At 35.7% G+C, this 16504-nt stretch overlaps 1 protein-coding gene and 1 long non-coding RNA gene across 8 annotated transcripts in view; one reads left to right on the top strand and one right to left on the bottom strand.

Moving 5' to 3' along the window:
• ANKRD28 (ankyrin repeat domain 28) overlaps nt 1-16504 on the top strand; it is a 176270-nt gene that overhangs the window by 138803 nt on the left and 20963 nt on the right. For 5 of the 7 annotated variants that reach the window (XM_082459231.1, XM_082459232.1, XM_082459233.1 and 2 more), the window contains 9 exons: nt 397-475; nt 1413-1527; nt 2478-2560; nt 4004-4067; nt 4277-4345; nt 6475-6615; nt 13516-13627; nt 14693-14719; nt 15141-15215. In XM_082459231.1, the coding sequence (XP_082315357.1) occupies nt 397-475; nt 1413-1527; nt 2478-2560; nt 4004-4067; nt 4277-4345; nt 6475-6615; nt 13516-13627; nt 14693-14719; nt 15141-15215 (765 nt within the window). The remainder of the gene's footprint in view (nt 1-396; nt 476-1412; nt 1528-2477; nt 2561-4003; nt 4068-4276; nt 4346-6474; nt 6616-13515; nt 13628-14692; nt 14720-15140; nt 15216-16504) is intronic. The other 2 variants (XM_082459229.1, XM_082459230.1) reach the window with 2 other exon arrangements.
• Nucleotides 1-16504, bottom strand: part of LOC309659527 — a 381336-nt gene that overhangs the window by 137171 nt on the left and 227661 nt on the right. The gene's annotated exons all lie outside the window — the stretch shown is intronic.

Consider the following 16504-nt stretch of genomic DNA (forward strand, 5'->3'; position numbering starts at 1 on the left):
GAATTGTAGCAGTGTGAAATTTTTGAACCGTGGGCAGCACATCCTGGCAGTACCACTTCCAGTGATGTGACCTTGGTGGAATCATTAATATCCTTTGTGCTTCACTTCCCCCACCTGAAATAGGAGTGATACTAAGATTCCACCACACCCACCACTCCGGGCCTTTTTAAAACTGTGGGCATTGAGGTTTCTGTATATTTGTGCTTTATGATATATATACTAAAAAATTAGTTCATAATTTCAAACAGCTGTTGTGCTGCCACAGGCTTCAGTTAAACTTAACGCTTGAGTAATAGTTCTACAGAGTAAAGTTGCAAGAGGATATTCAAAATAAAACTAACAATTACATGTTACAGATATAACAAGAATTTTAAATCTCGTGTGTGTTTATTTCAGAGCAAAGATGGAAAAACCCCACTGCACATGACTGCCCTCCACGGTAGATTCTCCAGATCACAAACCATTATCCAGAGTGGTAAAAAGTATTTCTGTTTGTTTTTTTTCTTAAGTGTAGTAAAAGCATCCACATAATGAATGGTATTGAGGAATTGTCATAGCAGTGTACACATTTTTGACATTTGATATCAGAGCTCATGAAAATCAGATAATGAAGAATTTTAAATGCCATGTACATGTATCTTTTGTAATTATGTTTTTCATTTATTTTTGTATTGTTTCCCTTAGATTATAAATATAATTTATCTAGCAGTTAGTGTTGGCTTTTTTAAAACATGCTAGATAGAAAACTCTGCCTTTCTACTGCAAACTGTATTATATATTAAGAAACTCGGTTGCATTTCTCTTTTCCCTTCTGACTATCTTGAACTATTTTTAGCATTTTCATTTATTTTCTGAACTTGTATTCTTTTGCATTTGAATTAGTACTAGGCAGGCTAAACTTTTAAATAAAAAGAACTCTTGGGTACATTAAAGCAGTGTTTTCACAAGCCATGTTCCAAGGAACTGTTTATTAGTAGTCCTCAAGACAATAGCTGTTCTGATTTTGCAGGGAAAGGGTAGGAATAAGCTCATGATCAAGTAATTCATAAAGTCTTGCATGCTGTCTTCTTGGTGACACAGAGTGTGCACATTAAAGCTTTGGAAAGTCTCACTCTAAAGAAATGTGTTTGATTTTGTTTAAATACAGTGGTTTCCAAACTTATTGGACGCCCAGAACCCTTTTGTAATTTTTAAATCTGTTAAGATCTTATGCTTAGTTCACAAAATTGCTTTAAGTGTGAAATCTGTAACCCCAGTGCCTGGCCCAGTAAATGTGCTGTGGATGAAATCTGTGGTTAAATTGTTATACCCATTAGTTTGTGCTTGAATTGCATTTTATATCACTTTCCATGTAATGGATTTGACTTGATCGTTACATAGTTCAGTGTCTGATAGTATGTCCTTTATTGCAGGAGCAGTAATCGACTGTGAGGATAAGAATGGCAACACCCCTTTGCACATAGCAGCGAGGTACGGCCATGAGCTGCTAATCAACACTCTAATTACAAGTGGTGCTGACACTGCAAAGTAAGTACTTCCCAAGGTGTTGATGCCTTGTCAGGGAAACGTGGATTTTGTCCTCAATGTAGTACTAATTGCTTGAGCTTTTTCCTCTTTGTATTGGCGATGTAATAGAATAGAATGTTTAATGTGATTTCATTGGTAAACCAGCATAGGGTATTTTTATATTTTTTTACCCCAGTTCTTTCTAGATTATGAGTAACATATTAAAGTTTCCATGTAAGATTTTGTTTGAAAGATGGATTCTCTTGCAGGCTCTGCAGAAAGAAACACCCTACTTTTAAATTGATGTTTATCATTCTTATGTATGTTTTTAAATTTTTATTACCTTTTTATATGTTTATTAACATGTTTTAAATCTTCTATTAAACTTTCTGTAAATGGTATGCTACTGTACACTTTTTTAAACTTTTTTTTTTTTTTACATGAAGTTGTTGGTTTAGCCATGTAGATACAAATTTGGGCTTTTTTTTCTCGTCTCTATATGTAACTCTAGTTCATTCATTTTATAAAATTTAATTCTGTTGTAAAGATTTCACAATTTATTCATTCTCATTTACAAACACAAGTTGCTTCCAAGTTTTTACTATTACAAAAGTTACTGCAGTGAACATTCTTAAACATTTTGCCTTGTGGTAATGATTCTCAACATCGGGGCAGGGGGAATGGGTTTTGCTCCTGAGGCAAATGTCTAGAGACATTTTGGTTGTCATCATTTGGGGAGGAGAGTGTTACTGTCATGCAGTGTGGGTAGAGACCAGGGGCGCTGATGGCCTCTACAGGCACAGGATAACCCAGCCCCCAGCCCCACAGAAAATCCACAGTGACAGTAGTGCTGAGGTGGAAAAGGCCTGCTCTAAGAGGAGAGTAGCTGGATAAGTTAAGTATTGAATAGTTTCTTTTTACTTTATTTAAGTGATTGCATTGTGATGAGGACACTGTCCTGTTCACTTTAGGCGTGGCATACATGGAATGTTCCCCCTCCATTTGGCAGCCTTAAGTGGTTTTTCCGATTGCTGTAGGAAACTTCTTTCTTCTGGTAAGTGGAACCTTCACAGACAGATTATCCCCTTTTACCTCCCCAAACCGCCCCCCGCCATCTCCCATTTTAATACAGTCTCTTTATCCTGCTTTTCCAGAATCACATGTAGATAAGTCCATGTGTGGATCATTTATTAACCCCTCTTAGAATATGTTGGACCCTTTAATTTTAAGATTTGATTTTCTCTTCAGCTCTGGGAAAGGTTTTATTTTTCCAGTGATTTCCTCCTCTCTCTCTTAGTTGGGGAATGGGGTGTGGAATATTTCTAGAGCAGTCCCTTTGTGTCTAGACGTAAAATATCTTCATTTGCATGCTTCCTTTTTAAGAGCCAATGGCCAGTTTACAATATCTTCTAGGTTTGTGAAATTATTTATGCCGTATCTGATTACTGTCTTAAAATACCACATAGTCAGTTTGAAGCAAAACGGGATCAATAGCTTTCTATAAATATTACTACAAAATTATGATCCTTATTAAATGCATAGAATTACGAAATATGTAAGATTTAATTTTTAGTGATATTCTATTTCTTAGCGTGTTAGGAAAGTTGAACAGATTTTGTATATTAATACTCTCGATTGCTGAAAGAATTATGGGAAAGTTTCAGTGAAAATTAACATATTGTGAGACAGACACTTCTGAGTTATTCTTAATGATATCTTTTAAGTGAGGTAATTGTGTTTTGAATGTTTTAAGTGTATGTGTGTCCACAAGTAATCACATACCCATTTATCTATGAAGGAGAATTCTAAAAACCTCTTCTCAGTATTAATCTGCAAGTATCAAAGCACCTATGGCTTTAAAAAAAAAAGTTTTATTAAGAAATAATTCATGTATCATACAATTCACCTGTTTAAAATTTACAATTCAGTGTTTTTTTAAAGTATATTCACAGAGGTATGTAACCATGACTACAATGGGTTTTAGAACATTTTCATTCCCCCCCCCCAAAAAAAAAAAAACCCTTCATTTTCAGTCAGTTCCCCATTTCCTCCCTCCCCCCAGCCCTAAGCAGTCATTAATCTACTTTCCACCTCTGTAAATTTACCTGTTCTGGACAGTTCATAGAAATGGAATCACCCAAGATGTGGTTTTGTGACTGATTTTTTTCACTTAGAAATGTTCTGAACGGTCATCCAGTGTTATAAACATGTATCGGTACTTTATTTCTTTTTATTGCTGAATAATATTCCATTGTATCCTATGACTTTTAAGCAAGTACTCTAGCATTTGTTCTAAAACCCCCAATCCTTTAGTGGTAATTTTTTAAAAAATACTGTACATTATTAATCTATTTTCAATTAATTTTTACCTATTTGTAATTCATAGTTTTGTTTAAGATTGGGAGTGTGTGATTTTCTTTTTACATTTTTTTAATGTAATACTCTAATATAAAGTAACTTACCTATACTATTATATAAGATGTATTCATTCTTGTAGGATTTGATATAGATACCCCAGATGATTTTGGCAGGACCTGTCTACATGCAGCTGCAGCTGGAGGGTATGTTAACAAAATTTTTACTTTTTTTTAAGAAAAAGGTAGTTGATCGTGGCAGGTTTTTTTTTTGTTTCATAAAATGTAAATCATAGTGTTTTATTCACTCTGCCCTCATTTGAAAACATGCTTTTATACTTATTTAAACCTACCGATTTCATTATAATTACAATTTCATTACAATTACATCTTCTCAATGTATTTTTCCTGGGTAGGAATTTGGAGTGCCTAAACCTTCTGCTGAACACTGGTGCAGACTTCAACAAAAAGGATAAATTTGGAAGGTAGGGTGTGGTACAGTTCCTCTGTAGAGCCTACTTAATGTTATTTACTTAATGACTTTCTTGACCTTCTATTGTGGCTTCTGAGAGTTAACTGAATAATTCTGCGTCTTTTGCGTTGTGATCATGATTCTTTGAGAGGCCCCAATAAGTAGATAACTTCTGAATATTCATTCTCACCCACAGCCTTCTTCCAGCTGGGCCCCTGCCATAGCCCCAGGCTACCAGCCACAGCTTTACTTTATAAGCACTTCTATACCTCTTGTGATGTCATTCCTCCTCCTCCTCCCATAATTATAGCCATGAAAATATAAAACCGCATGGTACCTATGCTCCCTCAAAAAACTCACAAGAGCTGGAACTCAGTGGTAGTTCTCCATTCCTTCAAGTCATTCTTTTGTTAGAGACTCTGCTGCCTATATTTGGTTCCAGAGCACTAGAAAGAGGGAGGAAACAGGTTACAAATTTATGTGTAATTTTTCTTTCTCCTCTTCTCTAACTCTCTGCACACACCCTGAGCGTGACCCACAGGAAAGCACCTGTGAATGCAGAATCCCTTTGTAGTCACCCAGCCAATCTGCAGTCTCACTGTTCAGCCCAGGCCTCATTGTTACTTGCATCTGTGATTGCAGTACTTAAAGCCACCATGATCTGCTAAGTTACTTAGAGTAGGAATTGACCCAGAGTCTGTTAGAACCACATAGGAAAGGACAGAATGCAATTTGAAAAATAGAGGTGAGCATGCTGTAGTGTGTACAGAAATCTAAATATAATGTACACATGAGACTTATAATGTTATAAACTAGTGTTACCTCAATTAAAAAAGAAATAGACGTGGCAATATGAGCAAAATTGTGTATCAGGAGTTTGAGAATTTTATCAGAGTATATGACAAGAGAGGGTGTGTGTGAATCTGTGTCAGTGCATGGGATTGGGCCAGTGCACAGTAGAATTACGTGTGGTAGGGAATCAGAAGTGCATATAAGAAAAGAAAAGGAAAAACGACTATCTGACCCCATAATTATTTTGAGGAACAGACTGTTCTTATAAGCCTGCTAATTGAAGGAACTAATGACCCACAAAATCAAAAATCACTTTGTTTGACTTTGGCGTGCAGTATTTTTATAGCTAATTTATTTTTATAAGTGTACTTTAATCCAGCATATATTAGTTACTTTGTAGCACTTGACGCATTCTGTACTACAATTAGGGCACATTCTGAGTTTAGAAGCTTGAAAGTAATTCAGGGTTAATTGCATTTTCAAAAATACTATTACTATATTATACTATTATCCAATAAAGTAAAATAATGCTTCACTGTCATTTCACCAGGTAAATATTTTAGAAAAAATTATACCATGAAGACTCTGGACTAAATTTACCTTCACTTGTCTGTTTTCTTCTTCTTCTGTTTTTGTTTTTTTTTTTTTAATGAAAGGTCATGGATCATCATAGTTTTGTAATCTAAAGACAGAAACTCCTAAATTTCGTAACATTCTTTTTCATTTCAGTAACTGAGAAGAAATAAGCTACAAATATTCCATCTCTAGAAATTAACAGTTTAGAGTAAACTCTTCAAAATGATGAACAGTCTTCAAAACTATGCATTTTTTGCTTGAGGAATCTGATATTACTGTGCAGCTCTACCATATAGTTGATACAACAGCATTCTTTTTAATGCTTCTGTATTTTTCTTACTCTTTATTCCTCTACTGAGACAGGAACAGAAGCTGCTACCTATGAAACATCTCTATTAGTATAGGGGAAGCTTTGTTAAAATGAAAGTTTTCTCAGATTGCTAATGGCATTAGGGAGGAAAAAAAATAAGTTTTCAAGTTTTGGAGCAGAATATGAAGGATATCTGTAATTCACTCAAAAGACTGGAATTGTTACTGTCTGGGGACCGTGAAATGATTTAATTGTGTTCCTATCTTATTTTGTATTCTTAGAGGCTCTTTGCCATCTTAGTTTCTCCTCCAGGCTTTCTGTCTGGCCCTCCGAAAGACTTAGGTATATGGCAGAAATCAATCTCAGGCTTTCTATAAATATTTATAACTGGGTGGATCAACTGTGCTCTTGTTTACTGGTTTCTGTCCCTGACTTTTTTTTTTTTAATTAACTTGGGCAAAAAGATCTCCACTGCACTATGCTGCTGCCAACTGCAACTACCAGTGCCTGTTTGCTCTTGTGGGCTCAGGAGCAAGCGTGAATGACCTTGATGAAAGAGGATGCACACCCTTGCACTATGCAGCTACGTCAGACACAGATGGCAAGTAAGTATCATGTGGTGAGAATGAAGGATTGTTTCTATCTGGCAGTTTTTATAGCAAATTTATATTTCCTTTTCTGTACTTTTTATTATTGATTATCTTTCCCTGATGCTCTAGTAGGGAAAATAAGTTGTTTTCATAATTATTCCTAGTCATCGTTATTACCACCTACTTCTGCTCAGCAACCTGCATTATGAACTAATCAGGTAGAAGAAAGATAAAGGTCCCTTTTCGTCTTCCCTTCCAAAAACACATCTTAATATCTATCACCTCCATGTTTTTTCCACCTGGCTTCTTAGAGGCAGCAGTCTTGAGTATATCATAGGGAAAGGGAAAGGCAAGAGGTACACAGACAATGCCATCAGAAGATTGAGCAGAGATTGGAATACCAGTATTCTTCAGAGGTAGAAAGTTCATATTTCCAAGGGATCCCTGTAAATTGGTATTCAAATAGGGAATAATTGAACTGGCAGAATCTGGCACATAGTTGGTACTAAATAGTGCTTAAATAAGTAAATTATATAGATAATGGAGTAGTGAATAAATGTTGTCCAAAAATGACTTAATAAAAACAAAAGAATGAGAGATTTATAAATTTTCATAATTAATGTTCACCCAAAGATGATCAGACCCATTTATAGTACCTTAATGTATATTGCCTTCTTGGAAGAAAATGAACTCATTAGAGACAGAGAAGAAATCTTCAATGTCTGTGGTATTCCCCATGAGTCTGGGTCAGTGAAGGGTAGGAAAAACAAATAATGGTTTCTGGGGAAGGATTTTATAAAATATACTTCAAGGAAGTTGCATTTAACATAGAACTATTTCCTTGGTTTTTAATGTTTACTTTTTTACCTTCAAAATAAAAAGCATAATTTGATGGTATTACTCACAAATATTAATTCATTATAAATTCTGTAACTAATTTCAAATCCATTTCTGTAAGTAACACTTTGTTATGCTGGATTTGTGGCTAAAATCCTAATCTTGAAAGCATTAGTAAAGTATACTATCAGCCCTTTGTATCTACTGGTTTTGCATCTGCAGATTCGGAGGGTCGACTGTATTTATTGTAGGGCTGTGTTCATTTTTTATAAGGGACTTGAGGGTCCAAGTCTACGGTCTTTGGTATCCTCGAGTACTCTTGGCATCTGTCCCCCTTAGATACCGAAGGATGACCGTATTTTCTGTTTGGAGGAGTATATCACTTTATACAATTTCATATATACCAGAATAGTTAGATATAGATAGGTTTTGGGAGAAGCCAAATTATTTGAAGTATGTTTTTGGATAGTAGAGCTTTAAAGAAAATCTCTGATAGAGAATTTGTAAATCAGAAAATATTTTGGTAAACTTGGGTAAGTAGATTGTCCTCTGATTTATAAATTTTGTAATTTCAGGATTTGATTTATAGATTTTCCTAAAATAGATTATACCCAAAATGACTATCACCATCAGAAGTCCTTTACCAGTGTTCCTATAAACCGTTTATTGGGTACTGCCCAGCATGATCTAAGTAAATTCCACTGAGTTCACGTACACACAGACAGAGATTACCCCATCGTCCTCCTGCCCTTATACAATTACATTAAACCTGAATTCTTACGCAGGAACAAAAGAATAACAATGTTCAACCTATACTGTTTGAGATTTGTGGTTTTATTTTAAGCCAGTCTTTTTCTTTAGAAGTATACTTAGTACTAAAGTGAATTAAATTGCTAGTTTTCTCACCTAATATAAACTGTTTTGAGCAATAGTCTAGAGCAGGGGTCCCTAAACCCTGGGCTGTGAACTGGTACTGGTCCGCAGCCGGTTAGGAGCCAGGCCGCAGAGCAGGAGGTGAGTGGCGAGCGAGCGAAGCTTCATCTGCTGCTGCCCATCGCTCGCATTACCGCCTGAACCATCCCCCTACCCCGCCCGCCCCCCGTCCGTGGAAAAATTGTCTTTTGCAAAACCGGTCCCTGGTGCCAAAAAGGTTGGGGACCGCTGGTCTAGAGATATTTATTACTTAAACACTTAATTCTCAGTATCTCTACAAGCAACCTGATGTACCAGAAAGAACATGAGCTTTATCCAAAAGACCCAGCTGAAATCATGGGGGCTTCATATTATACCTCTTTGAGCCTGAGCAAGTAATTGTTAGGCAAAATCTTCTTTATCTGTAAAATTAGAATGAAGCGTACTTCTTAGAATTGTGGGGAAAACTGAGGGCAGGTGTATAAAAGAATCTAGCACTGTTTTTTGGAGCCTCTTTCTTACCTTTGAAGTATCAAAGTCCCAGAGGTCTTGTCTGATGCCATCACTTATAGACTCAGTGATTTGTTCCCTGGGAACCTTCTGGAAACTATTCACTACAGTAACCATTTTAGGATACCAGAGGCATCCTTTCAGTAAGTGATTGTTTTGGAGGCTTAAATAGTAGAATTAAAGAGTTGGTTTATTTTTCTGAACTCCAAGGATTTAATTCCCAGGAATAGGTTGGATAACAAGAGAATCCGGAATAATTCTTTCTGCTGCCAAAGCCAGAGTGAAATATTTTCTAAAAGAAGAAAGAAATTCCCCATGACTTCAAATACTGTTATTCAGTAATGTGTGTTTGTTGGTTTGTTTCTTTAATGATTGTTTAATAATGTCCTGTCAGCATCCCCAGGGAAAGTTGTATATACTTTGGGATTTTTGACACCCTGCCACTGGTTTTCTGCTGTTCAGAAGTGACATAAGTAATTACAATTCTACTCTGCCTTGTGTGCCTATCTTTACTTTCAGTAAATGTTGGAAAAATACATGAAATCGTTCCTCCTCATTCTCCTCATCCTGCTAGTCGCCCCCATCATCCTGATGCCTACATTCACTATAGACAGTCATGACTCGGCAAACAAATATACAGTTATTTTCACGGGAGAAACATACTAAATGTATTAAATATTAACAAATAAAGTTCTCTTTGCCATTTGAAGAAAAATAGGACTGGCTATGAGCATGATGGTGAGGACCTACCCCACGCCTGTGTGGTGTGTATAAGAGAAGGGGAAGGCTGGGGTTATTTATTGTGATTACATATAAGGAAGAAATCCTCCTCATGCCTTTTCTTCTGTGATAACTACCATTAACAGAAGTATTTCTATATGTTTATGTAGATCATTTCACATCCCTCACAGTGTAATCAGAGTTATGGACCTGGTAAATGTCTGTCCATAGGCTTTTCTGTGTTCATATGGTTATATATACATGTGTTTATGAATGCATAGATATATTTCACCAAGATACACGTTTATGGAGATAGATGTTCACAAAAATGGGATCATATTTTGACTTCTAATAGCATTGTTTATTTTTGTCTGTTTTGAACTTTATGTAAATGGAATCATACAGTCTTTTGCTTGGAACTTTTATAATCCTTAGGTTTATTCCTAAGTATTTGATATTTTCATTGCCAAAATAAATCTATCTTTAAATTTCCTTTGTTGTGAAATAGAGAAATATATTTGACTTTTGTATACAACTTTGCATTCAGCAGCCTTGTTAAACCTGTTTTATGTATGCGTGTAAGACAGAACTGGGTTTGATTCTGGCTCTGCCACTTGCTGTGAGACCTTGGGCAGGTTACTTAACCTCTCTGCACGTTTCATCTGTCAAGTGGGAATAATAGTCTGACCTTAACTCATGGCCATATGAGGTACAGAATATCTGAATTGCTTAGAACGATACCTGACACATTGTAATCTTCCTGTAAGGATTAGTTGTATTTTTTTAAGCTATGCTTAATATCTTTTTTTGTCAGTCAGACACTATTGTATACCGTGATGGGGGGAGAGTAGAGTTAGGAGGGCCTCTGGTGACAATGCCACATCCTCTGCCCTGGGCCGAGTGGTCCTCTCCCAGGGCTCTGACCAGCCGTGGGACACATGGATTTGACTCAGTCTGAACTTGCACCAGAAAAAGTGGTAGGAGTTCATGGGTGGTAGGGGAAGAGTAGGAGAAGTTTAAATAGTTTGAAAATCACTCTGATTTGAATTACATGCTTAATTGGGATGAGGATACTTAATTTGTCTAACAAATGAAGAAAACAAAATATTTAACAGTAAGTTTGGTTTATTACTTAGGTATTTAGCCATAAATATTCCTCCAGATTTTGCATACATGGTTTATTTTAGGGAAATAAGAGAAATTGTAGAAAATCTTCGTTTCTTAATTTTCTGCGTTTTATAAAATGAGCGTGTGTTAACTTTACAATGAGCAAAAAAATTTAGGATTGACTCTCTCCCCTTCACCTCGTTTGCAAATCAAAAGTGAGGTTCAGATTTTCAAGATCAAGCAATTTTGTGGTTCAGTATTTTATAAACACCCAGGTCAAAGTGTCACTAACTCATTAACCCCTGTGCTAAAGCATTTGTAGCATAGAAAGAACACTTGAAGAGAAGACCCAAGGCCTAGTCCTTGCTTTGCCATATTCTAGCCAAAAGATTGGGAGCAAGTCATTTAATTTTCCTGAATGTCAGTAATTTTTTTCATTTGTTAAAGGTAATGCTTACAAAGTAGTCATGAAAATTCATATTGCTTAGCAAAATTTGAAAGGTGTGGCAATAGAAGTAATTTTATAATTATAAATCAACTCTTAGTCTTTGTTTTGTTATAGGAGACCAATCATCTAGTAATATGAAGGTAGACAAAGAAATAATATGATTTGATAAGAACTACTGCATGTATTATGGTTGAATTATTTCAAACCATTTAATGTTGTATACTTGCAACTAGTAAATATAAGTAGTGCTTTGAGACTTGCTCTCCTACTTCAGAAAGTAAACATGAACTTACCTACTTGTTTTGCTTTCCTTAAATAAGTCAGTTTTTTTTTTTTCCCCCAGTACTCATGTATCAGCAAGTTATCTTAAAATAGTTTGTTCCACTGATAGAATCTGTCTTGTATTCAGGTCTCAGTAGGGAGAACTATTTCTGTTTTATCATTCACATCTAGAGAACTTGATTAAAGGTAAAAAGATATGCCCTTGGGTGAAATGTTTCTGCCTTTAAAGCAGTGAGACTGTCCTTCCAGGCCAGCAGGTCTTTCCTTCATCCCAGTGAGGATTGACCTGTGAGCTGGGTACCTAGGAAGACTGTGTACAGAGTCTACACACTGCCTGAAATACTTCCTGGCGTGCCCTCAGAGCTAGTTTAGGAATACCGAGAAACACCAGGCTTGTTCCTTAGAGTCAGATTCGGGTGATGTTGTTGTTTCATCATAGTGATATGCAGTTCATCATCATTTTCACTGCATATAAATATCAAAATCCCGCTTAAAAGGATGAACATTTGCTACCATTAAGGATATTATAATAAATGTAGATTCTGTAAGTAATTCCTAAGAGATCTAAAGTACTTTAAGCAATTAGCATTAAAGAAATAAGGGTTGGCATTGCAAAGAATGGTCCTCATACATATATGATAGAGTTACTGGGTGATCAGTTACATCTCTCCATTGTTCCTTTCCACTTGTTCTTATAACTTCAGTATGCTTTTGGAAACTTGACAAGCAGTATTTGATTATAGATTTCACCCCCTAGTGGTGGAGTTAGTATTTAGTTAGACATACTGCAATATTAGACAAATTATCACTGAATAATTATGGACTTGGAATTTGAACATGAATGGATTTTAGATTATTTAGTTGAATTCCTACTCCCATCTATCAAATGAATAAACAGAAGCCATTTCACCATAAAGGTGAAATGATTTGCCCAAGATTGCTGGTATCAAACTAACTCTAGCGATAAATCTTTTAATTTCTAATTCAGTACTCCTTTGTTTTTTTGCTGCCATAACATTTATCAGAATTATAACAAATTGTGAACCTTATAGTCCTTTTATTTAAAAAAAATTTTTTTAACATCTTTATTGGAGTATAATTGCTTTACAATGGTGTGTTAGTTTCTGCTCTATAACAAAGTGAATCAGCTATACGTATATATATATCCCCATATCTCTTCCCTCTTGCGTCTCCCTCCCACCCTCCCTATCCCACCCCTCTAAGTGGTCGCAAAGCACCGAGCTGATCTCCCTGTGCTGTGCGGCTGCTTCCCACTAGCTATCTGTTTTACATTTGGTAGTGTATATATGTCAGTGTTACTCTCTCACTTTGTCCCAGCTTACCCTTCCCCTCCCCCGTGTCCTCAAGTCCATTCTCTATGTCTGTGTCTTTATTCCTGTGCTGCCCCTAGGTTCATCAGAACCATTTTTTTTTTAGATTCCATATATATGTGTTAGCATACGGTATTTGTTTTTCTCTTTCTACGATGAGGTATCACCTCACATCAGTCAGAATGGCCATCATCAAAAAATCTTACAGTTCTTTTAAAATTACTTTCCTCATATTTTAATAGCACAGGAATGAAGTGTATTTCCCATGGGAAGGTCTTTCGTGTTACCTACATACCACTTTTACATTGTTCCCACACTTTTCAGGTCTCTAATGCAAGATCCTTGAATTCTGACCTTGGTTTTGGGAGATATTTTTACATCCTTTCTTGAGCTTCCTAATGAGATATACTAACTATGTATTCCAGAAAGATTGGATGCTCCCCACCAGTAAGAGTTTAATCCTGTCAAACGTTGTTTGAGTTGACTAGCTGGTGCCATGAATATAGACTGTGTACGAAACAGTCTTCAGGTATACTGTGCTTGCTGACAGACTGTGGATAAAGAAGATTCTCGTATGAACATTTTGTTTGTACTTTTATGGTACTTACAGTCAATATCATTTAAATGACAAATGTATGTAGTGTAGATGTGTTTATGATTTTTACATTACTCAAATGTAAGAAAAATTTCCAGTTTTGAGTTTGTCTCTGTTTTTATCATTGGTTAAAATGCAGGATTTAGAATTATGAATATGTCTTACTATAATAGGTGCCTGGAATACTTACTAAGAAATGATGCAAATCCAGGGATCCGGGACAAGCAAGGATACAATGCAGTTCATTATTCAGCTGCATACGGTCACCGTCTGTGTCTTCAGCTGGTAAGATTCCTGATTTCTTGTGGAAGGACCTATGTAAGTTTATATTCTAATAATGTAATGACAGAATAAATGGATCAAGAAACAAATGCCTTTTAACATTTTTAGAATCCCTATCCCTCCTAAATTCATACTTGCCTCACTAAGCTTTCTCTCATTCCCTTTTCCCTTTCACAGAGAAAGGAGGAAATTAGATCTCTGGAGAGGGCTCCCTTAGAGCCCCCCATGTCCATGTAGCATTCACTGCCCCTGCCCCTTTAAATGTTTTCCAGAATGTTTTAAAGAACTGTAACTATGTCATATGTGAGAAATACATGTTCCTGTGAGAGAAAGCTTCCCCCTTTGTATTCAGGAATTCAGAAAGACCCAGTCTTCTGTCAGTCTCTCCTGACAAGGGAGACTCATCTTCTGCAAAGGAACTTTTTATTTCAACTGTGGTCTCATTCCTGAATGTATACACCATTCACCTCACTTTGCCAAACCAAAGGGAGAGTAAAAGACAAGTTAAATGATTCTGAAGTGTGTAGCACATGCTTCACGTTAGAGGTTTCTTCATTTAGACCTACTTATAAATTATATTAACATTGCTTCCCTTAAAGGGGAAATAAAATTCAAGGAGGGTGGGTATAAAAGATAGAAAAAAGAGGTTGATATAATATTATATATATTAATATATATATTTAATAATATATAAATATTTATAATAATATATATATAATAATATATATATTTATAATAATATATATATAATATAAATAATATATATAATATTTAATAATATATAAATATTAATATAGCATTTAGAACCCTGCTACAGAAGTAATATTTCCTTAGTTTATTATGGTATCTGTAGACTAAAATCTGAGACCCATGTGTATAGATTTGTGGTCTATTATATTGTACAGTTGTTTATTTAAAAGACTTCATTTTTGGAGGCAAAGGAAGCACAAGTTCAGAATAGAATTTAACAAAGCCCTATGTAAATAGAGACATGTAGTTAACATTTATCTCTTTACTGTATATGACTGCTTCCTCAACTAAGTATTTTTATTTTAAATTTTATTTCAGATTGCAAGTGAAACTCCTTTAGATGTTGTAAGTATTAATTAGTCAGTTTTCCCCCTAATATTGATTATTTAAATATTTGCTCTCACTAGAGCTGGAGCCTGTCTTACACATTCCTGGGAACAAAGATAGTGACAGAAATCATGTTTGCAGGGGGAGGGAAGGTTCTTACTTGGTGGTAATTAAATGGCATTTCTCTCAAACTCTAAGTTTATAGCCCTCTCTCAAAGCTCTTAGTATGTGGTCCTTACTACATTTTCAGGATAATCCATTCCATAAGGTTGCTGAATTTAGTTTTCATAATATAATGGTCTGGGATTTTAAAATTCATATTCAAGTATCAGTTTATACTCTAAAATGGATTTGAACTCGGGGGAGGGGGACCAGGAATAACTGCTGTGATATGTCTAAAAGTACCATTTCTGACACTTAAAATTCTTTTCTTTCTCAGTTAATGGAAACCTCGGGAACAGACATGCTGAGTGATTCAGACAATAGAGCAACAATAAGCCCTTTACACTTGGCTGTGAGTATTGCCTTCACAGCCAACTTGATGGCTCGTTTACTGAAAATGTCTCATATCTGTGTTGACTGAAACTAGTACCCAGAACTTTTGGTCCATATAATGATGATCATGGAGTTAAAACTGTAAGAACTTTCTTAACTCAGAGAATTCTTGAATGTACTTTTGTTTCGTTTGTTTGTTTGTCTTAAAAAAAAAAAAGGCCGGGGGGTTTGAGCTTCCCACAAGGCCTGCTCTAAGGAGAGAATATGCCTGAGATGTGAATTTTAAAATGACCCACCCTAGTGGAATGGATTCTGACTTCTTAAGCAGATGATGTAAGAACTGTAATTACTGTGGTATTTCTACAACTTTTTGCTTACTTTGTGATTTTGGGGTGCTAAGTTTGTGTTCACTGGTCCTTCACTTGCTCATGCTATAGGATTTAACTACATGGTCTGTAATGTTCCTTCTAGCTTCAGATGCCTCTGAATTTTTCCTCTTAATGTCCATCACTAAGAGAAGATTAGAAGAGAGTGTGACAATTCTTTAAGTCAAATATGGAAATGAATTACCTTAGGAAATTTCAGGCAGAGCCCAATCTAGTTCTTTCTGTGCTGAAAGAAGAATTTATCTTTGAAATAAAGCATGTTGTGGGGAGCTGGGGGACTTTGAGAATCGGGAGAATTGGGTACTGTCACTATTTGTGAGACCTCTGATTTTAAGTATAGTAAAATGCTTATAAGGGTCTCTACTTAGGTTAATGTGTATCACAAGTTCAATGATCCATTTAATTGTTTCTTCTCACATATACTATTATTTTTTATTTTAATATTCTCCTGGCATATTTTCTAACACTGACACATGTACACTGAATTTTCTGCTTTGTCTTTCTCCCCCTTTCTCCCCAGCAGTACTTCCTACCATGCTCTAAATAACTAAGAAGACATGCTGAAGCTTCCTTTTTCCTTGCCCTTTGGGTCTTTGGAAATACTATCTACTCTCCCAGACTTGCATAATAAATAAGTCATCTGGAAGTGCAAAGCTAGCATGGAGAAAATAGCTATTTTACTATGGGTGGCAAGAAATGACGTCTGAGCAGATGACTAGGCAGTTCTTCCTGCATCATTATCATCATTCTTATAATAATAGCGCCTCATCTCTTGAACACTTACTAGGTGCCAGACTAAGCACTTTGCCAAGTTTTTGAATGCATTATCTCAAAAACTTCAGTTTTTTTAACTAGTTATTTTACTCCATGGCTATTGGGAATAGTGCTGTTATTAACATGGGTGTGCTAAATAGTGTTTTTA

The sequence above is a fragment of the Balaenoptera physalus genome (genome assembly GCF_965194825.1).
Source record: "Balaenoptera physalus genome assembly, chromosome: 4".
NCBI lineage: Eukaryota > Metazoa > Chordata > Mammalia > Artiodactyla > Balaenopteridae > Balaenoptera > Balaenoptera physalus.